The 24,907-nt window shown below is 41.3% G+C and overlaps 1 protein-coding gene across 2 annotated transcripts in view; it reads left to right on the top strand.

The window, feature by feature from the left end:
* Nucleotides 1–24,907, top strand: part of hlcs (holocarboxylase synthetase (biotin-(proprionyl-CoA-carboxylase (ATP-hydrolysing)) ligase)) — a 48,041-nt gene that overhangs the window by 10,539 nt on the left and 12,595 nt on the right. For both annotated transcript variants that reach the window (XM_028596383.1, XM_028596384.1), the window contains 2 exons: nucleotides 1,146–1,325; nucleotides 11,060–11,340. In XM_028596383.1, the coding sequence (XP_028452184.1) occupies nucleotides 1,146–1,325; nucleotides 11,060–11,340 (461 nt within the window). The remainder of the gene's footprint in view (nucleotides 1–1,145; nucleotides 1,326–11,059; nucleotides 11,341–24,907) is intronic.

Raw genomic sequence — 24,907 nt, forward strand, 5'->3', positions numbered from 1 at the left:
CCTGTAGGAGTTTGGTGAAACTGACTTCTGGTGAAACTGGTTCACATGTAGGCCAAGATCCTTTGTCTTGCCTTCCCTGTGTCTTTTGTCTCTGCAGTCAGCTCAATCTGAGCCAAAACTGTTTAACCAGCTTCTTGGTCCCCAACATCGTGCATATCTAAACACCTGTTAATATCCAAATCTTTCATAATGTTTAAAAGTACATAGGTACGTTTCTCCATCCGACCAGAAATGGGGGGGCTTTTCTTCTGGCCATGCATCTTTACCCCAGCCTTGCAAACGGTTGGCTAGTTGGTTTGTGTACAACAACCACAGCAACGCACAGCTGCTAAACTGTTGCAAACTGCGGTTAAAAACCCAAATTAAGAAGAAGCATATTCCGAATGAGCTGCATACATGTCCAATGAATGCTTCTGAAAAGTGATATAAGTGCGGCAGATCTTTTTTCAAGGTTCGCCTTGCCGATATCCTCGGTCCCGACGAGAGCAGCATCCGGCTCCCGGCTTAGAACACCATTAAGCTCCGTCAATGCTGCGTTTTCCAGCCCGTTTCACAAAGCAATAGTCAGGTCAGGCGCTCACATGAACATTCAAACTTTCCTTACTTGCTGTACTCATTCCTCCTTTCCTTGCTGAGCTGCAGTGTAGGGGTAGTACCACAAATAGGGGAGTTTGTACTAAAAAAGACAGCAACTCAGCCACATATTGGCTTCAGTTAAATGTTGGAATGCATTTTGCACAAAAGGAGGACTGTGGATTTTTGTCCTGCATCACTTACCTTAAAAATCACATTAAGACTCTCACTGTTCACACTGTGTCAATGTAACTCCAGCCAGGTGCACCTGTTAGAGATATATTTTGGTAGGTAAATATTGTTGAACATTCCTGTGTGTCTTGCTGCTGTGGATGTTGAACTTCCGTGAGTGTTGGAGTTGCTCTCTGAGCTGCTCAGAGCAGCAGTGCAGGCAGTGGTCAGTCCCAAAACTTGAAGAATTTGTTTTAGGTATTCGGTTAGTGTTTAAGCTGCAACGATTACATTTGAATAGGTAGACCATACACAGGCTGGGAGTGAGGGCTGACTTATTGTATTGACTTAAGTAAATGCATCAACGCTTGTTAGACATGCTGTATGTTCCCTGTCTGCAGGCCCACCTGGAAATCGCTCCCGACTCGCAGAATTTGACATCGGACGGATTTGATGAACTGAAGGTCAGCAATGCACTGCGTTATGAAGTCCTGACAGAGATCCTCACCTCGCTGGGCCTCAGCTGTGAGCGAAACCAGACTCCAGCCCCAAGCCCAGTCCACCTGCTGGCCACCTCCCAGGTAAGAACCACACTGCTCATCTCTCGGTATCAGTCATTCGTTAGATTTGTCTGTGACTCTCGTGGATTCTTTTTGTCACACCATGTCCAAACTAACACGGCCCATCGTTCCCTGCAACATCAAGTACACAGACATAAGCAGGGGTGCCTTCGTACAACTTTTCAGTTTCTATCTTTGATTCCCAAGAATGTAAAAATACAGTTAAGTCTAATGATGAAAAACATATTTCTTGTTATTTTTACATTTCTATTGACATTCTGCCCCTGCATGAGAACAAAAATCTATTCATCCATCATCATTATCCATTAATGACGTTCGAATAGTCTTTTTTTTTTTTTTTTTTTTTTTTTTTTAAAGATTATTATTTTGGGCATTTTAGGCCTTTTATTTTATAGGACCGCTGAAGACATGAAAGGGGAGAGAGAGGGGGAATGACATGCTAAGGGCCGCAGGTCGTAGTTAAACCTGTGGCAGCTGCATCGAGGAGTAAACCTCTATATATGGGCACACGCTCCACCAGGTGAGCCTCCTAGGCACCCCGAATGTGTCTTCTAAAAAAACACATTGGTTTGAATATATTCAAATGTTTATTTATGTGCATTATGTCCATAAGGGGGCAAACAATTACAAAGGGAGACATAACTAAGGGTATAGGTATATTTATTTTAACATAAACATGTATTTTGAAAGATCTACATACCTACACATTACAAAATAAACCAAATAATGTCCTATATAATGTAAAACTTAACATAAAAACCGTAGACCTCTCTCTCTCTCTCTCTGGAGCGTGCAGGAGGCAAGACATGACGCGGATTACACAGAGATCACGTATCTGGTTTGTAATCTGGTCAAAAAAAAAATAGGGCCTCTTGCCGTTCCTTGAATTTGTCTGACAATTTTGGCGTCGGTCCTTACCGATCGAAGTTCCAGAATCTAGTTGTCTCTCCAATTAGACATTTTCCAACCCTTGTTGGTTTACTTCTGATCGTCCGCAGCATGATAGAAAGTTCATCAACACCCCCACTCGCTCGCTGTGAAATCTCCGGACTACCCGCTGGGCTCAGACAGACAGGTTTAAGGTTTTAGGGAGCAGCGACCCAGACCCACCCGAAAAAACGTGCGAGGCAGGTCCCGCAATATTCGAAAATGCAGTTTCATATTCGAATGCCTGTTTATTTTTTTACTATTCGAATTTAGAGTATTCGTTGACAGCCTGAGAACACACACGCACACGCACACGCACACGCACACGCACACGCACACACACACACACACACACACACACACACCAGATTGTTTTTATTAAAGTTAATTGTATGAGCGACAGCACATATATGCTGCATATTACACGTGCAAACAATTTGGCTTCCTAAATGTATGCAAATATATGAGCATATATGCAGCCGGCTCACAGCAGGTCTGTGTACAGAGGGCCAATACAAACGTGAGGGCAATAAATCAGTCTTTGATCAGCCTTCACGGTGACTGACCGCAGCAAGCGCTGCTCAGTTTGGGTACCATACGGTTAGATTTTTGCAAAACATTGAAGTTCATTCTAAAAAGGCGGTCTAATTAATAAAAAGCTAAAAGACTATTTTTGGAATGATTGAAAAAAAGTAATTTGAAGTGTATAGGTATAATGTGTATCTAATCTGAATCCTAATTTTCAAGAAGGATTCAATTAAGTAATTCATATTTACAGATATTTCTTCTGGAAAATATTTGTATGGATGTGTAAGAAAATGACAGCAATAGCAGCGTTTTCATAAGACTGAGAATGTTTGTCAGGAATGGTGCGTTTGTCATAGTGTTGGAGCTCAAGAAGAGCCACTAGGGGGAGTCAGAGCTCCAGGTTGCTGAGATACTGGAATCGAGGACCTGAGTCTTCTTCAGGGCCACCCTTCCAGTGGCTGGTGTCAGTGATGGGAGGTGTCCTATCTGGGCACAGAGCCTGGGCCTTCCTTAAAAAAAAAACTAAAGAGTATTATTGTAGTAATATTGGTAGTAGTTGTACTTTTTGGCTTTATTGTTGTATATTTGGATTGGTGTGCGGCCTTTGACCTTGCCCCACCCCCCGAGTCCCAACGAGAAGCGGGCTTATGGAAATTGGGGGCTGCAGAATTGTTTCCAGATTGTTGTGTAGGTTGAGAAGGAGAGCTGGTAGCTGTGTACCTCAACATGTCTGTAGAATGGCTCCTCTGCTCCTGGTGTACTTCGCTTGGCTTGGTTCCAGTAGCTTTTATTCAGTCCAAAAGTTGTTCGGGTTGTTTTTGTCAATTGATGTTTTGGTCTTGAGTGGTCTTAAGTATGAGTGGTGGAGGTTTCCATACGTGCTTGTTGTCAGGCACTGCTACACACTCTCAGCAGGTTGGAAACTCTTTACCTGAATATGTAGAATTTTACACATTCCTTCCCATTCATGTGACAAATATTAGTAATATTCTCACCAGGACTTTGAAATCAACGTATTTGGAGCCCAGAAATCTAATCTCTGCAATCTTTGCTGCTTTTGGCTCTTATATATATTATTATAATTGAAATAACTGAGTTTTGGACTATTGATCGGACAAAACAAATACACGTGAATGTCAGCAGAAATTATAACGGACATTAGAAACTTAATGATTATTTTAACACTTAGTAGACCAAAGGATTAAAAATAATCCACAGATTAACCGATAATGGATTTTTTTGTAGATGTAATCATATTGGAGCCAGACCGATATATCGGCGGGCCAATATTAGGCATTTTCCAAACTATCGGTATCGGCATTTATAATGGCCGATAAATTAACATTTAAAAAATAAAATAAAAACGGACGAAACACCCTTCGACCATGTTGTGAGTTTTGGCATTGCATAGTCTGTCCACCAGAGGGCGCTCTACAACCTCCCTGTTGGCAACACTGATTCTTTTTTTTTTTTTTTTTTTTTTTTTTTTTATGTATTTGTTCAAAGGACTTTAAGTTTCATATCATAAGTTTGTATTTTTATACATTGAATTTATCAGAACTTTAATATATTTTGATGTTCCTCTGTTCTGTTGCGACAATAAAACAAACAAGTTTATTTTTGCATTATCATATTATTTCAGTGAGGACTCCTAAATAACTACAAATAACTAATGTTAGGGAAATCTGATTAGGTTTTGCTACGCGTCTCTGGATTTAAAAAAAAATAATACATATTGGTCGATATGTCGGAATATCGGATTTTTAAACCACCAAATATTTGTATCGATATCGGCATTAAAAATCCTTTATCGGTCGGGTATAAATCATATATAGTTGTTACTGGGTATAATAAATTGTCCATCCATCCATCCATCTTCGTCCGCTTATCCGGTGTCGGGTCGCGGGGGGAGCAGCTCCAGCAGGGGACCCCAAACTTCCCTTTCCCGAGCAACATTAATCAGCTCCGACTGGGGGATCCCGAGGCGTTCCCAGGCCAGGTTGGAGATATAATCCCTCCACCTAGTCCTGGGTCTTCCCCGAGGCCTCCTCCCAGCTGGACGTGCCTGGAACACCTCCCTAGGGAGGCGCCCTGGGGGCATCCTTACCAGATGCCCGAACCACCTCAACTGGCTCCTTTCGACGCCGAAGGAGCAGCGGCGGCTCCGAGCTCCTCACGGATGACTGAGCTTCTCACCCTATCTCTAAGGGAGACGCCAGCCACCCTCCTGAGGAAACCCATTTTGGCCGCTTGTACCCTGGATCTCGTTTTTTCGGTCATGACCCAGCCTTCATGACCATAGGTGAGGGTAGGAACAAAAACTGACCCGGTAGATCGAGAGCTTTGCCTTCTGGCTCAGCTCTCTTTTCGTCACAACGGTGCGATAGATTGAATGTAATACCGCACCCGCTGCGCCGATTCTCCGACCAATCTCCCGCTCCATTGTCCCCTCACTCGCGAACAAAACCCCAAGGTACTTGAACTCCTTCACTTGGGGTAAGGACTCATTCCCTACCTGGAGAAGGCATTCCATCGGTTTCCTGCTGAGAACCATGGCCTCCGATTTAGAGGTGCTGATCCTCATCCCAACCGCTTCACATTCGGCTGCGAACCGACCCAGTGAGTGCTGAAGGTCACAGGCCGATGATGCCATCAGGACCACATCATCTGCAAAGAGCAGCGATGAGATCCCCAGCCCACCAAACTACAACCCCTCCCCATCCCGACTACGCCTCGATATCCTGTCCATAAATATTACAAACAGGATTGGTGACAAAGCGCAGCCCTGGCGGAGGCCAACCCTCACCTGAAACGAGTCCGACTTACTGCCGAGAACCCGGACACAGCTCTCGCTTTGGTCGTACAGAGATTGGATGGCCCTGAGTAGAGACCCCCTCACCCCATACTCCCGCAGCACCTCCCACAGTATCTCCCGGGGGACCCGGTCATACGCCTTCTCCAAATCCACAAAACACATGTAGACCGGTTGGGCATACTCCCAGGCTCCCTCCAGGATCCTTGCGAGAGTGAAGAGCTGGTCCGTTGTTCCACGACCAGGACGGAATCCGCATTGTTCCTCCTCAACCCGAGGTTCGACTATCGGCCGAACCCTCCTTTCCAGCACCTTGGAGTAGACTTTACCAGGGAGGCTGAGAAGTGTGATACCCCTGTAATTGGCACACACCCTCTGGTCCCCCTTTTTAAAAAGGGGAACCACCACCCCAGTCTGCCTTTCCATTGGCACTTTTCCAGACTTCCACGCAATGTTGAAGAGTCGTGTCAACCAGGACAGCCCCTCCACACCCAGAGCCTTGAGCATTTCTGGACGGATCTCATCAATCCCCGGGGCTTTGCCACTGTGGAGTTGTTTGACTACATCAGTGACTTCCGCTTGGGAAATTGACGACAATCCCCCGTCATCCTCCAGCTCTGTTTCTAACACATTCAGGAGTTCCTCAAAGTGCTCCTTCCACCGCCCTATTACCTCCTCAGTTGAGGTCAACAGTGTCCCATCCTTACTGTACACAGCTTGGATGGTTCCCCGCTTCCCCCTCCTGAGGTGGCGAACAGTTTTCCAGAAGCACTTTGGTGCCGACCGAAAGTCCTTCTCCATGTCTTCTCCATGTCTTCTCCAAACTTCTCCCACACCCGCTGCTTTGCCTCTTTCACGGCAGAGGCTGCAGCCCTTCGGTACCCTGCAACTGCCTCCGGAGTCCTCCGAGATAACATATCCCGGAAGGACTCCTTCTTCAGTCGGACGGTTTCCCTGACCACCGGTGTCCACCACGGTGTTCGTGGGTTACTGCCCCTTGAGGCACCTAAGACCCTAAGACCACAGCTCCTCGCCGCAGCTTCAGCAATGGAAACTTTGAACATTGTCCACTCGGGTTCAATGCCCCCAGCCTCCACAGGGATGCACGAAAAGCTCCGCCGGAGGTGTGAGTTGAAAGTCTGTCGGACAGGGGCCTCCTCCAGACGTTCCCAATTTACCCGCACTACACGTTTGGGCTTACCAGGTCTGTCCAGAGTCTTCCCCCACCCCCTGACCCAACTCACCACCAGATGGTGATCAGTTGACAGCTCTGCCCCTCTCTTCACCCGAGTGTCCAAAACATACGGCCTCAGATCAGATGAAACGATTACAAAATCAATCATTGACCTTCGGCCTAGGGTGCTCTGGTACCAGGTACACTTATGAGCATCCCTGTGTTCGAACATGGTGTTCGTTATAGACAATCCATAACTAGCACAGAAGTCCAACAACAAACAACCACTCTGGTTTAGATCAGGGAGGCCGTTCCTCCCAATCACGCCTCTCCAGGTGTCTCCATCATTGCCCACGTGTGCGTTGAAGTCCCCCAGCAGAACAATGGAGTCCCCCACTGGCGCCCCATGCAGGACTTCACTCAAGATCTCCAAGAAGGCCGAATACTCCGAACTCCTGTTTGGTGCATATGCACAAACAACAGTCAGAGTTTTCCCCCCCTCAACCCGCAGGCGTAGGGAGGCAACCCTCTCGTCCACCGGGGTAAACTCCAACGTAGCGGCGCTCAGCCGGGGGCTTGTTAGTATCCCCACACCGCTCGCCAACGAGCCCACCGTCTGGGCCTGGCTCCAGACGGGGGCCCCGGGCTTCCTCCGGGCAGGGTCACTCCATCTCTACCTCGATCACTCATAGGGTTTTTGAACCATTCTTTGTCTGGCCCCTCACCTGAGACCACTTTGCCTTGGGAGACCCTACCAGGAGCACAAAGCTCCAGACAACACAGCCCTCAGGTTCACAGAGACACACAAACCTCTCCACCACGATAAGGTGATGGTTCACGGAGAAGTATAATAAATTGTGTTTTGCTGAAATTCTTCTTCTTGTGTCCAGGTGAAACTGGGCCAATGTTTTTTGTTTTTTTTAACAATATTTTTGGCAGACAGACACATTATTGCAGTATTACATAAAACAATATAATAATATAAACAAGCAAAAAAACTAAACAAGGAACAGTGCTGTAATAACCACTCAACATAATAACTGGACTGTATAACATGACATGCTCAAATTCCGAACAATACATTGACATGGGCAATGTTATCGGACAATTTTATATTATTATTGGTGTGCATACACGTTGGCTGATAAGTAACAAGACATGCCAGTACAACAGTGTGAGAGACACTGTATACATATGTCGATATTATAAAGCAGATAAGAATTAGATCATGTACAATACCCATGGAGAATGATGACCATTCAACTGGCACTATCCCCTGGCATAATATGCATACATCTCACTTGTGTCATTTTCTATCTCTCCATTAAGGAAGGAAATGGGTCAGTTGTGTAGTTTTAAAGGTGTGTGGGGCCAGGGTAACATTCTCGGCACTTGATCGTGCCACTGCAACAGCTGTGAGACTGAGACACTCTGCTGTAGTCGGTCTAGTAGCAGGACTCCTTGCAGGTGATGAAAACCCTCTCTAGCACACACTAATGCATTCAGTGTGGTGGTGATCAGTGCGGCTGACTTCCATCACCGCTCAGTGGGTGTTCCTGTTCTCTGCCATGAGGTGGTAAATCACCATTTCCCTCTGTCTGGAAATGAAGTGGGTTCTTGAGTCAAATAGAAGCAGGACTGGAATAAAGTAAGTAAGTGAATAAATATTCAGATAGAATTTGGTTGGAAATATACCCAGGGTTTTACCACACTGTTTGGAGGTTTCAAATGTCAAATCTCGTTAGAAATGAGACTTCTACTCAAACGTTCATTCAGAATACATTATACATTACGGCCATCCTTTCACTCCTTCTGCTGTTACATACATACAGGAAGTTGAGTTAAAGCAATCCTTGTCATGTATCAGACTTACAAAGATGTCGGACACTGCGACCAATCTGTCATGCTCAGCCAATCCTGTGACAGGATTTGATGAGAAGTATGGTTCATCTTAAAGCTTTAGTGTGTAACGTTTTGATATTAATGAACGTCCGTTACATTCCAGCCATCGCCAAATGAGTTGCTACAAAGCTAATTAAGCCTATCAGCTCCACACAACTCTCTCTGGATTTCTCAGTATGGCTACGTTTAGAAGATTGTGGCGTCCAGTGACTTTCGGGCACAGAAACTCGAGTGAAGATAATGACCTCTTTTGAAGAGTCCATCATGTTGTTTTTAATCCTCCGTGTCATCCTTGGCTACTAGCAACTGCGTGGAGGAGGGCGGGAGGAGGTGGGGCTTGATCACTGACCATGTTGCCGTCATTACTTAGAATTCCTCATGATGGGGGGGGGGTGGGGACAAACTACTATTGCTGTGCTCGATTGAAGAAATTCTTAGTCGACTAACACTCATTCAATTGTATCGACTAATCGATTAGTTGATTTAATTGACAGATCTGTAAATCTGAGTTTCTCCACTAAGAGTCATGCAAAAGGAAGCATATATTGAATAAGATAATAGCCTCCTTTGCATATTTAAAAACATTTCAGAAAACATGTAATCAAACAAATAACTGCCTTAATGAAAGTAATCAAAGTAGGTTTCACAGTGATATCTATTAGGTAAAATGTCAACTCTTAATTCTTGTGTTTACCAGAGATGTGCTTGTACGTTTTTCAGCATGAAAAAAAGCATCAAACGTGACTAATGGACTAAAGAAATCTAAGTTGACTAATCGACTAAGAGGGAGCAGCCCTAGAAACTACGCACTATAGCTTTAAAATTAGTTTATCACCAGTCTATGAAATGTCAGTATCATACTGAGTGCAAACCATATCCTGTTATGTCTTATGAGGATGACTTCATGTTAATGTCAAATCAAATCAGCTTTTATTTACATTTTCAGGCAGAATTGCACAATAAAGTGCTTCACATTATTACGTCACATACATTAAGATTACTAACAATGACATAATCAAGTCAAATCTGATAAGAGAGAGGGGTGAAGGAAGTCCATAACACAATAATATATTCACCATAGAGAAAACATAGTAAACATTCAGACAACCTGTTTTGTGTGTGTAAGGACACCGGAGAGAAACCTGATTGATAGGAAGTGACTGGAACAGAGCAGACTGGGACTGCTGCCTAATTACACCATGTCATTGATTAGCCACACACACTGAACAACTCATTCAGCGCATTTATTTCTAAGGGAAAATCCATCAACTACATTACAACTCTTATCTTGGACAGATGATTCTGAATATGAACTGTTTCTCTAAAAGCTTGGAAGGAAAGATGGTGCCGGATATGAACAGCCAGTTAAATACAGTATGTGTGCATGCTCACTGACGGGATTATTCGGCTAAGTAATGCCAATAGCAGAACCCCTTAAAGCAACTATGAGGAACTTTTGAAATGTTTCTGAAACGGTTACATTTTCCATCTGATCATCATAAATGATCTGTAACAGCAAACAAGACTAACAGTGAAAAGAACGCTATTTTTCCATAGTTTTTATTAATGCCTTTGCCTGGGTCTGATTTTTCTCGCAAAGTCACAAAATGATTTAAGGCAGGTAGACGGCGCTACAGTAACACATTCAGACGGGTCACAGATTACAGTGCAACACTGAAAAAAAGCCTGTGTTAGCGAGTATCCAGCAAGGTAAAAGGTAGCGGGAGATTTCTTATTGTATTTTAATGTTATTTAAGAAGTTATCTGCTGTAGTTAGGGCTGATACTGGGGCAGGACCATCACAGAAAAGAAGGAAATGAAACGAAGAACAACTAAAAGCTAAAAGGGAAAGTGAAAGACAGATGGAGACAATTACAGGATTGTAAAGGATTCAAAACTGACCCTGAATTGGGATCTACTAACAAGTATAATGTGTGTTTCCAAAGCTTGACATATCTTATTCCTCTGTACGACAGAGCTTCACGTTGTCCAAAAAAAAAACTATTAAAAACACAGCGATGAGCCACACGATTCCACTGAGTGACATGTTCCTTCATTACCACGAACCCTAAAAACGGTCCCCAGCTAAACTATTAAATTACACAAAAAGATTTAGATCTTTAGTAAGAACCAATAGGCTCGTAGCTGGGAGCCACAGAGTAAAGGAAGTCAGAAGGTTCTGGCAAGGATAGCCTAAAATAAACCTAAGTTTTACTGCCCGATGTATAATTTAAAGCGAAAGCAATTCCAAACTTTTCTAAGAGACCTCAGGTGGTATATCCAATAACATTACAGAAAATGTGTGTCTACAGAAGACAAGGGTACATATTATTTATATTTCATATAAAAGAAATAACTGATGGCATTATTGTCCTACTCTGCTCCTCACAGGAGACCAAGGCCATCTTCCTGAATTGGCTGCGGACACGTGCAGATCAAAATGGCCTCCTCACATTATCCAAGGCCTCCCTCAGGATGTTGTCCTCTTCTGAGCTCCAGGATGGTCCTTCGCTGCCTGAGGGCTCTCTGGCCCTGGTCACCAACTCTTTAGAGTCCCAGAGCTGGCCGCACTTCAGTATGGAAACCTACAGCAAGAACCTGAAGACCAGTCTGCTGGGGCACACTGTGCTGTACGCTGAGGTGGCCACGTCTACCATGGACCTGCTACAAGGGTAACACATGCTCCTCTGAGCCTGTTTAATGTTTGAAATGTACACTGAGGCTGGCAGCAGTGTGTTCTCACAGGCAAAATGGTGTCAAGACATGCAACGCTTGGTTTTGATTGCTGCAATGTGCACAAGCTAACCAGCTGTAACTTTCCACCGCCGCTCTTATCATTGTAAGGCACAGTTCCCCGCAGCTAGTCAAATAAACTAGTTCAGCTTACCGGCAATAGTGATTGTTCAGAGCCCCCAAAGTACAGATGATATGTTTTTATCCTCTGGTATGCATCTTGTGAGTAAAAGGGAAAAAAGAGCTTTTTAATGGTCACATTCATAGGTTGATTGTGACCCAGATGAGTTTAGGGGTTTGAAATGTAGTCAGCTGTCATTGCAGCATTGGTTGTCACACACCAACTGGGATGATAATTCACATTGTGGATCTGGCGTCAGCCTCCAACAATCACACACATTCTCAAAAGTAACTATTTGGTTGAAAGATTAAGGGTTCCTGTGTAATGCCAGTTTGAACAAAAACTGCTTAGAAAACATCCAGAAATAGTGCCAAGTGTCTTCAGTTTCAAGAATTGTTAAATTTCCATAATTAAGGGGCTGACGGGCTACAGGTCTGAGAGAGTGTAGCTGCCCCATGTCGTTGTCATTTTGATGTACCCATTTCATTTTGTATTTTTAACACTGGCCTGACACTCTGGGCCAATCAGCTGGCCAGGCCAACGGTGCAACTGATGAAACTTAATGTAACCTTTTAAGCCACTTGTGAAAATGGTGCAACATAGTGTATTATGTCTCTCATAGTTTTTTTCAAGCTGTGACAGGTTGCTTTGTTCATCTTTACAGTTAAGTAACTGTTATGAAAGAGCTCTACATGTGGAAAAGCCATCTGCAAAATTCATAACATAACTTAATTAATGCATAACTTAACTTGGGGGCAGCTGTTTGATCCTATACATGAAGTTAAGTTCACAGCATTGACATCAATATATATTCACTAAATATATCATCGCACTGCAGACACCGTGTTGTATTGACAAACCTTGTGAAAAGGATTTGAGCTGAAACCAAACAGCTTTTGAATAAATTAACAAATAAACACCCTGCGCAGGAAACAGACCACCGACCACCCTATCTGAAATATTCACTCACACGTGCATGCATACAGTACATGTTATGTGTGAAGCATCACCATTGTCAAGACCTCTACAATACTACCGTTCCTCTCGGAGAAGGTGGACTCAGAGCCTGCAGGTGGATGCTGGGGTGGAGGTGGGGCTTTTGAATAGCTACATCACCAGCAGCAGTGGTATTAGTAGCAGGCAACGACATAGCTTTAAGGGGAATGCTGTGGCAACAGAAGAGCGAGCACAACACCGGCGAATTAAGTCCACACCCGTGACTAAAAGGGTGTGTGTGTGTGTGTGTGTGTGTGTGTGTGTGTGTGTGTGTGTGTGTGTGTGTGTGTGTGTGTGTGTGCGTGTGCGTGTGCGTGTGCGTGTGCGTGTGCGTGTGCGTGTGCGTGCGCGTGCGTGTGTGGACAGGCTGGAACTAATTTAATGCCTAAGTGACCTTACTGCAGCAAAGGCAAGTTGCACCTAATAGACTTCTTTGTCTGCATCCACACGTGAGTAAAAGTGGCCGTTGAGCGAGTCCACCAGGCAGCAGGTGGGAGCAATTAAAACTGTCATAAAGTTTGAAAAATGGATTGTGGAGCAGCACTGAGCTGATTGGAACAGACAGTGTTGTCATTAAGGTTATACAAAAACTAATGCAGGGTGAATGAGGAGGCCATATAACCCCAAACCTGTTGCTGCAGTTTGATTTCACTGCTAATGTTTGAGTTTCCAGATGTCCCTCTGGAGCAGCCTTGATTAATGTGATTATCATGGAATGTCTGTTTTATTTCTTCAAGCGTTTGTGTTTATTAGGTATTCAGTATGTACTGAATATTTTCAGAGAAAATCCACCTCTTTGGTAGGATTGACAGTTTTAAAAGGAATGCTAGTGGGAGCTAACGGAGAGAATTGCATTGACTTTTTGCTCGGTCGCTGTTTTTTTTTCGGTATTACACGATGCGGCAGTGAAACTGTGTTCTGCGTGTTTCGGTGTGGCCACTTACTAACTGCATACTATCAAACAAATGTTTTTTGTTGGACAATACTCAACGGATTAAAGGGGCACACTTTTACAGTTTGATAATGTCCTCTGTGGCTCCACTTTGTCAAACTGGGGCCAGGAGAATAGTAATTACTAACAGAAACCCTGCAGGATCCATTGTTTTAGAGTTTGACCCATATTAAGGACTAAAGTCAGGTTATCTCGGCCTGGCTGCTCCAATTTGTAACCTTTTTTGTGTCTCTTGCATCTTTTTTTTTTTTTATTTTAAAGATAATTTCTTTGGGCTTTTCTAAGGACAGCGAGGGGAGAGGGGGGACATGCAGGAAATCGTCACAGGTCGGATTTGAACCCTGGACCTCTGCGTCAAGGTATAAACCTCTCAGTATATGTGCGCCCGCTCTAACCACTGAGCCAACCCGGCCTCGTGTCTTTTGAATCGTTGATGTTCAATTTTAAATGACCGTAGTATCCCATTTTAACGCTTGATATTGATTACATTTTTGTCATAATCTAACATTTAAATTAGTTTTAGTCCCATATTAGTATAGCACCTTTGCTATAAAAACTGTAAATGTAAATGAATAAAAATAGAAAAATTAATAAAGAAACTACCCAAAGGAAGGACACACAGGTGGGTCGGTCCACAGATCTTCAGTCCAAAGTTTAGGATTAGATTGAAGCCCGGAGCCAGGAACTACCAAGAAACCGTGATCTGAGCACCTCAGGGACCTGCTGCTGACATAGGGCTGCATGTCTCTAATGTAGCCAGGTGCCCGACCATACCGAGCGTTACAAGCGATAACAAGAACTATTAGAAGACTTCAGTTCTCAACTGGCTGGGGAGTCAGTGAGAACGATATCAGGGCGAGACCTTTTTGATCATGTGCTCAAAAGCTTAGCAGAAGCGCTTTGGGCCACATGGGAGCCTTGCAGAGATGTTTTGTTGAGGCTGGTGAAAAGTTGGGACGGGAAGACAAGTGTGAATAATCATCTCAGCTGACACAATAGGCCTCCGCAGTGTTTCTCATTTGTCATAGCCATATATTTGGTTGGTAGTAAGGTTTCTTTTATCAATGCAAATAATTTGGTTTAGAATTATAATTTTACAAATGCATATCTACATTAGACATAACGTAACAATACAGCACAATAAATAGGTACCCTAATAAATCCCCCATCAGGTATGGGTAAATTAAATATCAGTGCATTCTGTAAATCTGAAGGATGATCAGCTGCAGCATTGTGAGAACAATTTAATTGAAGTAAGAATTAAGCTAATCTTTAGCATTGACACAAATATTGTACCTTGAGCAGCACCGCTGGACTGGACATGGCATTTTTCTCGTTAGTATTACATTTTTTTTTAAAGTATATTTTAAAAGATTGAACGATGTAATCTAAAGAAATATGAAAAGATGAAGTAAAGACTGAAAAATATGAAGTATATATTGACTGAATTGAATGAAAATATCAGTGAATTGGGGCGTCCTGGTGCCGGAGGGGTTAACATGCATACCATGCAGCTGGTTGGAGTCCAGCAGGGCGCCTTTGTCGCAGGTCACTGCCTCTCCGTCTCTACTCGCCTTATTTTCTTGGCACATGCTTTATATCAGTGGTGACTCGGTGAAATATGGAAGTAAGCTCCTCTTTGTGTGAGTAATAACTGGATGAATTAATTTGCAGTTTGTCACTCACAATTAGAACATACACACACAATATCAGAGATGCAAGTAATACAAAAAAACATATACAGTGCTCAGCATAAGTGAATACACCCATGCTAAAGTTGACTAAAAAGAGGAATAAAAAAAAAATCATTTTTTTTTAATTAAGGCATTAAGATCAATTTCCAAAAGAAGATTTTTTTTATTCCTCTTTTTAGTCAACTTTAACATGAGTGTTTTCACTTACGCTGAGCACTGTACACAACAGTACATCACATCCACCTGCAGATGAAAACAAGCATGTATGGCTAAATGTGGCACATGGCGCATTACATGATTGACTCAAGTGCCTATGTTAATTATTGTGCGTAAAATACACAAATGTATGTAGAGCTGCAAAGATTAGTCAATCAGTTGTCAACTATTAAATTAATTGGCAACTGTTTTGATAATTGATTCATTGATTTGAGTTTAAAAAAAACAACCTTTGTTGTAGTTTCTTCTCTTCTCTGTTAAAGTAAACTGAATATCTTTTAAGATGTGGACAAAAAAAGACATTTGAGGACGTCATCTTGGGCTTTGGGAAACACCGATCCACATGTTTCACAATTTCCTGACATTTTATAGACCCAACAACTAATTGAGAAAATAATTGTCAATGAAAAAAATTGTTACTTTCGGCCCTAAATGTGTGTTTGAAAAGTATAAAATAGATATGCTTAAAACAAGGTCATTTGTGTACAATGCAAAAACCAGACAAATGCAGTCAGTTAACATTCCTGAGGATGTTAATGGAATAGTATCTCAATTAAAAGAAAAATAGGGTTCATTGTTCGTCAAATAAGCACATAGTCAAACAGAAGATGGGATTTCGGATGAGTCAGTTATTAAAGAGTCCTTTGAAGTGACAATGACTGTGGCCTTTCTTCTATGTGGAGTCTAAATAAAGGATTGAGAGGGCCTAATAGGCAGAGAGGGAATTGGTTTGGAGGCGAAGCGCCTGCAGGTCAGTGCCGGCTGAAATTGAGGAGCTGATGAAAACACAGGTTCAGCCACTTGAGTGCAGAGGCTCAATGGCAGGCAGCCTGTGTGTTTGTCCAGGGTATTAATGCTTTGTTTGGCAGGGAGCGGCTAATAATAGGCCAGTACTGAGACACTGAGGATAGTGTGCTCACAAGGGCACACCAAACTGGAATGTCAATGCTTTTTAGTGAGCAGCGTCACACCCGGCAGCCCTCGTACACAGTGATGGCCCCGTCATGTGTCCCACTTACACAGCTAGTACAGGGTGGGCACCGCTCGGCATGAGGACAATATGTGATCACGTTGAATATCGCGATAACGATATTACTTGCGATAAATAAACAGATATTAAAATGTAGTCAGTTCTGCTTTTCTGCTACTTTCAGTATTTTGCCAAAATACAACCAATATGCTTTTTGAATTAAACACAAATGGAATGAAATCATTTCCAGCATTCTTTTATTGAACAAATTGAACATTGAATTGAATATAAAAGGCAACACTTAAAAAAAAAAGTGAGTTAAAAGTGGAGTTTTCTGCTGATATTTTCTTTCAACTAACACAAAAAATTTGTTTCTTTCGTGATATGTCGCAGCCTTTCGCAATGTGTTTATTATTGATTGTGTTTATTAATCCATTAGTTATTTAAATAAATAAAAAAAAAAAACGGTATTTTGTGCAGCCCTAGTGAGGGGTTTCAGTGCAGTCTCGGCATCAGTATTACTGTTCGTTAAAACATTACCAACCCCTTCATTTAAGTCCAAACATAGATTCAACATGACCAATATTGGTCATTACGCACAATACAAATACAATAAAACACACTCATACTACATACACATATCGTGGTTACTTTAACAACAATGGAGTTTTTTTCTGGCTTAGTTATTAATAGAGAAAGTTATAATTATAGTGTGTGTGTGTGTATGTATGTATGTATGTATGTATATATATATATATATATATATATATTTTTTTTTTTTTTTTTTTTAGTTATATATATATATATATATATATATATATATATATATATATATATATATATATATATATATATATATATATATATATATAAGAACTAAAAATGGATTTTGAGAAGAGTTTAAAATAGTTGTTTCAGTCATCCCTCTGTTTGCTGTATTTCCATGTTGAGCATTGCACATCACAGGTCAATTTAATGACACAAATACAAGGCAACAGAATTACTAGGGACAGCCTCAACAATTTTTTATTTATTTATTTTTATTTCATTTTTGTTATTGATTGCTCAGTCTAATTGTTTTTTTGTATTTATTTTCAGGAAATTATGAAAAATGCCCGTCACGATTTCTTACAGTCCAAGATGTGTGTCTTAAACACATCTTTAAAAAAGCTTATGTTGTCCAACCACAGTCCAAATCAAATAAATGTTCAATTAAGTGTAGAAAAAAAAAAAGGAAAATCCAAGGCACTCTTTTATAAAATTATTTAAAAAGCCTTTATTTTACTGGCTATTTCATAAAAGAAAATCTAAAAGACATAGGGAGAAGCAACATAACAACATAGTTGCTTCTCCTTATGTCTTTTTAAATGGTCTATTATGAAATAGCCAGTAAAATAAAGGATTTTTAAATAATTTTGAAGAAGAGTGCCTTGGATTTTCATTTTTTTTTGTCTTTCCAAATAAATATTCCCTTTACAGTGTTGCTAAATCCCCACATTTCGAGAAGCTGGAACCAAAGAATAGTTGGGCGATCAATCAATTATCAGAGTTGTTGGGGATTCATTTTCGGCCAATGAACTGATTGATCCATCCGCTGCTGGTTACGGCCCTATTTGTGTGAGTGTGTGTGTGTGTGTGTGTGTTAGCAACAAGCTGTTGGTGTTTGGTTAAGGACAGTTAACAGTGTGGAAGTGTTTATTTGTGAGAAAGCTGGGATAAGAGACTATAGGGGTTTTCCTAACACCACTTGGCTGGTCCAGAGAGCATAATGATTCTTTTCCTGCTCTGCTGAACTTGATCCCTGCGCCTGGAGCAACACACTTCCTACTTGTTGACTTTTTCTTGTAAGAGCTTCAGGCTCAGACATCAAAACCCAAGGGCCCACTTTTACTTTTGTATTCTTTTTTTTACCCCGCTTTATTTTTCTCTGATGCATAAAGGAATCGAAGCAGCGCTAGATGTAAATGTGATTCTGATTATTTTCCACTTCTACTTGTGGTCATAGAAATTCTGTTTTCCATACTGTCTGCACATTGGAAAGGTGTGTTTCGCATTTACCCAGTTTTTTATTTTATTTAAACACTGTCATAATGTCACAGTTGCTGTGACTGAGAGTCACATAAAAAGATAAAGAGTACCTGCAGTGGAACGCCTTCATGTTCTGGAAATCTGAATAGAAAAACAACCTTAACAACGGATTCTTCTACTTAAAGCTGTTCCAGTCGTTGGGCAATAGCCCTGGCGATCACTGTTTGTTTTGACAAGCAATCCAATATCCAAACTGACACTGTATGGAATTAGAGTCCTGTTTCCTGTGAAAAATACAAACCACAGAACAAGCAGTGTGGGGGGGGGGTTGGTGCAGAGAAAATGGATTCCTCATAACTGTGGCAACAGGTTTGACCATAAAAATCAAATTGGCCCAATTGACCTTGCATGCTCCACCTGCAATTATAAAAGATTGTAAGCAGATGCCTAAACGTCCCCATTTCTTATTCTGGGGAACATATGGCGCAGTGTTTGACTTGCACTTCACATGTCCAGTGGAAGGTATGTTATACTCTAGAGCCTTGTGATGTTGAAGTTCCATAGAGTCGCACGCAGGGTCCGCAGCTTCGACAAGACTACACCGACCTGTCAGCAAGCAGTGTAATCTGTTAGAATCCAAAGGCTACATTTAGTGTGAGCAGGTAAAACTACTCTCTCTTGTGATTGGTTCCGGGCAGGGCTTTCCCTGCCATTATCATTTTTTTAGGTCTAGCACTCAAGCCGTTTTGTGCAGCACCTAAGCCCAAGAATGTAAAATCAGTGTGAGCATCAAAACTAACGTAAAGACTTTCCTCAGATCTTATCGTAGTGGGACTTCTTTGACTTTAATCCTTTTGAGTGCTATACCCCTAAATAGCTATAGTCCTAAACCCCCCAGCCGAATACATCCACCTAAGTCTTTTCTTTTTTTTAAGATTATTTCTGGGGCTTTTCTGCCTTTATTTGATAGGACAGCTAGGTGAGAAAGAGAGGGAAGACGTGCAGGAAATCATCACAGGTCGGTTTTGAACCCTGGACCTCAGGAAGTATATGTGCGCCTGCTCTACCCTCTGAGCCAACCCGGCCACGTGCACTTTTATAAAGCTGAGGAAAACACTGTAGTGTATTGAAATGTTGACCAAAAACAAGCCAATGGCTGCATTTGTACAACATAATACAAACCCTCTTACTTAAGCTTAATTCAGTTTTTTTACATTTGACATCTTGCTGGGAGCAGACTGTCCAGCCTCCCTACAGCAGCTCCCTTAAAGGATCATTCTTGTTCACTGCAACTAGGATATTACTTTCAGAGGGTTGGCCATTGTTTCTATCAGTAATAATAACATATACAGGAACATGATGACATCACTCATAAAGTCTGATGGGAAAAGAAACATGACTGCCCTGGGGCCCCCGAAAGCCCCAGGAACCCTATGAATCAATCACTTTGAGGTGATTTTGTTAATTGCAAAAGTGATATGGAATGTGCACCGGTAATGTACAAGAGGAACTCAAATGACAAGTTTTCATATTGTTAAAAGGCGGGGCTTGCAAGAATCTTCAGGCCTTGGATCAAAACCCAATTTTTACTTAATATGGTATTCCTAAATGCATATATGTTGTGTTTGTACATATACAACAAATATACTCAAACACAAAAAAAATGTGACTACTTGTCACACCTGTTTTCTGTTATATAGTGTGTTATAGACTTTACATAAGGTAAACACAGATGTCATGCCTAAAAATAGAAGCATGCATACTGTCTAGCCTCAGTTGAACTGGTGCATCAGGTAGTTATAAAAAAGTAGGGATCGACCGATACTGGTTTTTCAAGACCAATACAGATACCAATTATTATTATTATTATTAGTTAATGAAACTGATAACTGATATTTGGAACCAATATGCATTTACAGTCCAAATTAAGATTTTGGAATGTTACAAACTCCAACACAAAACGTTGTTTAGATGCTTGAAGCAATCATTTAATAAATGAGAAACTTTTAACATAATACCCAGTAAGAGAGAGTCAGATGGTGTTGTGGGGGGGGAGTCAAACCCCTGTCCCGAAGCAGAGGGACAGACACAGAGCTGGAGCCCAGCCAAAGTAGACCACTTGTTAATTCATTCACTTTATCGGTTATCAGGCAAATAAAACGCAGATACAGATCATCTGCACACTGCCAAAAATTGGCCGGTGCCCATAATCGGTCTATTCCTAAAAAAACAAACAAAATGAAACTGAATGATAAATTACAAAAAAAAACTTCTACTGGCCACCTCTCATCCATATGTTGAGCTTTATCCCACACAACGAGCCCCGTTTCTTAATGAATTGAGACTAATGTGACAGTGAACACTGCTGCAGGACTCATATGAACATATAATATATACTGTACGTTAACTTGCTTTAAACACACTGTTCATCATAATCACACCTGAAAACGGATCACTGTGAAATGAACATTTGCTCATTCGGTTCAGTTCACATGTGTACTAAAGTTACAATAGTGACTTTTTAACTGGCATCTTTTCCAGGACATGAAAGGTATCGTTCATATTTTTTTTTATAACTACCTGCAAGGATTTTTTATAAGTCCCTGCAAAGCAAGGTAAACTCTGTGGGCTCCAAGTGGAACACCACAAAACAGTGGTCTCTTCTTCTGTAGTTTGCTCTCCAACAACGGGCAATTGCTGATAACCATAAATCTCTGTGATGTTTGTCGATCTGAATTTGACAAAATGTAACTCTAGATTTGCTACTTCCTCTACTTGTGCGGCATTTATTTTTTATTTTTTATTTTTTAAACACGTCTGGTGGATAAAAATTGACTTTGAGACTATCTCATGTGAAAGTGTGTAATAACATCTACATGCTAGCAGCTCCAGCTGTTGGAGGCTGTGACGTAGATTGCAGGACCTCAATAACAGGAGACTTGCTTTGGCCTAAAACGCAGAATAATGGCCATTTAAAGGCATGCATTCAGTCTAATGGATTATTTCGTATTGCTGCCCAGAACCTCTGCCAGACCAGGCAGGCCGAGTCCAGACAAGCAGTCAGCAAAGCAAGGTCATGCATTGGTGCCTCAGCTGCCCTGTGGTAATGGAGCTGCGCTCTCTCATTGATCACTTCCAATAGTGCTATTTGGAAATGATAATTTCTGCTGTCCCTCAGTAAACAGGATTAGCTCAATTAATCACATTTACAGATTAGTTTGTCCTCTCCTATTGATCATGCCTTTGATGCCGCTGAATGATCAATGCAAACACGCTTATGCACGGCAAATCCTGTTTCAAAAATGAGCATCGATGGCAGAAATAATCTTTTAATCTGAGATATTTTTAATCTGGGAAGTGAGAGGTTTTTTTTTGGGAGGAGAATGGTTTGGGACATAAATGGCTTTCAGAAAAATTATATTTTAACTGACCACTTCAAATTCACCCATGTAATTAGTTAGATTATGTGTTTGTTAGGAAATGTAATGATAGAATCTGTTTAATTCCATCCTTAGTAGATTAGTATCTTTACATCTGTCTGTAAATATGACTCAGCTTTATTTCCAAAGTGACAGGTGCTGTTGGAAAAAAAAATTTCTTGATCAGGTGTGTTTGAGAAGACCTAACAGATTGATGTGTGGGGCTGCTTTAAAGAAACCAGAGCCCCCACTCTCTCCTTTTTGTTTGCTGCCATTGGCCTGCCTTGTTGCGGTGTGTGAGAAAGATGGCGACATGCACGTAGCTTATGATCACAGGTCCTCTTCCACCTTTCTTCTCTCGGCTGCTAGGCGTTTATCCTCCTGATCCGCTGTATCTTAGAGGTGACCCCTGTGGCTTAGCTGCCCCCCTAAAACAAAGAGTCCTGAGCAGGGATTTAGAGGCCCATGTTCCTCCTCTTGGGACAATGCCTCCCCTCTCTGTCTGTCAAACGTGCTACTTTGTATGCCTTTGTTCTGATCTTGTTGGAATGAATGGATGACAATGGTCACAGAATGATCTGAGGACATGAAATGGGTCTCAGCAGTGAGAGTGACACCACAGAGTGCACATTTTCTGGACGGCTTTTGATCACCTTCCTCAAATAACCTAAGCCTGTTTTCCTTTGCCTATTGCACATCTGCACATTTTACTACAACTAGAGCTGCAACTGTTATTATTATTATTATTATTATTATTATTATTATTATTATTATTATCATCATCATATAAAGTTAATCATTTCTTGACAGAAATTCTTTGGTTTGAACTTACATTTTCTGTTTTGTTTGTTTTCTATTATTGTAAACAAAACAAGACACACAGATTACTCGATAAGCAAAATAATGGTTTTGGTGCAGCCATTATTACTTATAACTTTGTTCTTATTTAGGTTGTTTTAAAAAAAGTCCTGCGGGTTACCCAAAACATCATTGTAAAGATCTATCACAGTCAATATACCAATTTCTGGCTTGAAATTTGACTAATGATGGGAATCTCAAAATAGAATTTGATTCTGATTCTTGATTGTGGGGGCTCTAGGTTCATTGCCAAACCATTCTCTTTTGTCCTTAGTCAAAAGAAAATTGCTAAATAAGATGTAGCGAAGTGATCTTTATTAAGCTCACTGATAAAGCTGTATTTCTTTAAACCAATGAGAACCATCCTGGGCGGCAGTAAGCCCTGGTTGCAGCGACGTTGCCCTTGCAAAATAGGTAGCGTCTGTTCTTTCATTATTGCTATATAGTATTGTATGCCAATAAATACAGGCGTTTATACATTTACAAATGGATTCCACACTTCAGAGATGCATTCTTATTAGCCAATGCAATTGTTCAGGTAGCAGCTTCCTTATTTTTTAGCTGGCTGTGACCATCACCAGTTATAATGACCAATCCAAATTGCAAAGCTTTAAAACTGTTAGCAGGCTGTACGCTGTTTGGAAAGGGTTACATTAGTATAGCACAATGCAAACCTTGTATGTTTCTCAGTACTCTAGTTTTCAGATTTTTCCACTTTAGCGTGGCTGTAATTTTAAAGTGGGCTCCCACTAGCCAACTGGACTGGTTTGTTCCAGTCCTGGAGGGGCGAGCCAGATCCTACATCTGGCAGTCTATCATTTCGATCTGCTTTGAGCGGGTTCGTGAACCGCTGTTCCTGAACAATGCAAGTACCTCATAAGAGAACCCGTGCTCATATTAACACTCTTGCACAGTAATTTCCTAAACCAGCTGGTCACTGTAGTTTTTATCACACGCTCCTCCAACGGGGAAATAGTGCATTCGTGGGGACTATTTTCAACGGTGGATTAATCAAGTAAGTATCTAGGGGAGTGGGAAGGTGTAGGTGGGATTGAGTCCAAATAAAGTGTGTGCGTTCATGTTAATGAATTCACCCAGTGCAACAGTGTTTTAATAACATAATAATACAAATTTTGAAATATTTTAAATAAAATAAACATTTTGGAGCTCAATGGCACACAGACACTGCTTGTTAATAGGATACTTTCATTCTCGTTTGGGTGTTATTATGGGATAAGAAAATATAATATCTCCCTTTCTCACCCTCTCTTTTTTTCCCCTCTTCATTTTTTTAACAAGCCATGGCGGCATATTTGTGTTTTAGGACCATAAGTAGAGAGTGCCTGCTCCGATCCAAACATACATGATTTGTGAACAGGCTTGTGATCCCACAAATGGATTGCATTGTAATGTGTGCCCACGTGCTGTTACCTGCTGTTCCAGTGAGAGTACTGATGGCAGTCGTTTCCATCAAGCCATCGTTTTGAAAGAATGTGATTAGCTTATCGCAAAGACCTCGATTAATCGAATGTGTAATATTTGGTCTAATTTAACCTTTTTTATTCCTCTTTTCATTGTTATATTTACCGTTTTTTCATAAGATAAATGCTGGAATAATGTTACATATCACAGATTGTTTACAGAAATGTCCTATTTTCAATGGATTTATCTTTTCTTTTTTATTACTTTAACATGATCGTAGATGTGCAATATGTAGCTTTAAAAAAATCGCAAATGGAATCGTAATCGCAATATCTGGCAGGAAAATCGCAGTTAGATCTTTTTCCTTATATCGTTCAGCCCTACCACATAGTCTGTTTCCCTCATTTGCAATCTTTTTCTTTTACTTTTTGTCATTGTGTGGATGTAATTGCTTATTATTGCTACTTAGTTTGCATCCTTCTATGGAGCCGAATGATCATTTTGGTATTACATTAAAGGCTTTTCTCCGAGCTCGCGGTGGCCTCTGTAACATTCAGTGGATGTGCTTTCAGAATGAGATTAACTTTCTCCAGGAATGCAATTGCCCCCAGCGTTCCAGCTTTGAGCTGGCCTATGTACAGATCACTTGAGTACTAAGGAACGCATTAAGACACATAACCACAGCACTCACCCTCCTCCTTTATTGACAGCCACCCATCGAGTGTGTAAGAGCATTAAAGTGTTAGGACACAAGAGGGATATGATTTGTTACTGATCTCATAATTGAGTTCCAGAAATGAATTTGAGCTTCTTTGCATGTTGAGATGGCC

This window comes from Perca flavescens, chromosome 13, assembly GCF_004354835.1.
Source record: "Perca flavescens isolate YP-PL-M2 chromosome 13, PFLA_1.0, whole genome shotgun sequence".
Classification (NCBI taxonomy): Eukaryota; Metazoa; Chordata; class Actinopteri; order Perciformes; family Percidae; genus Perca; species Perca flavescens.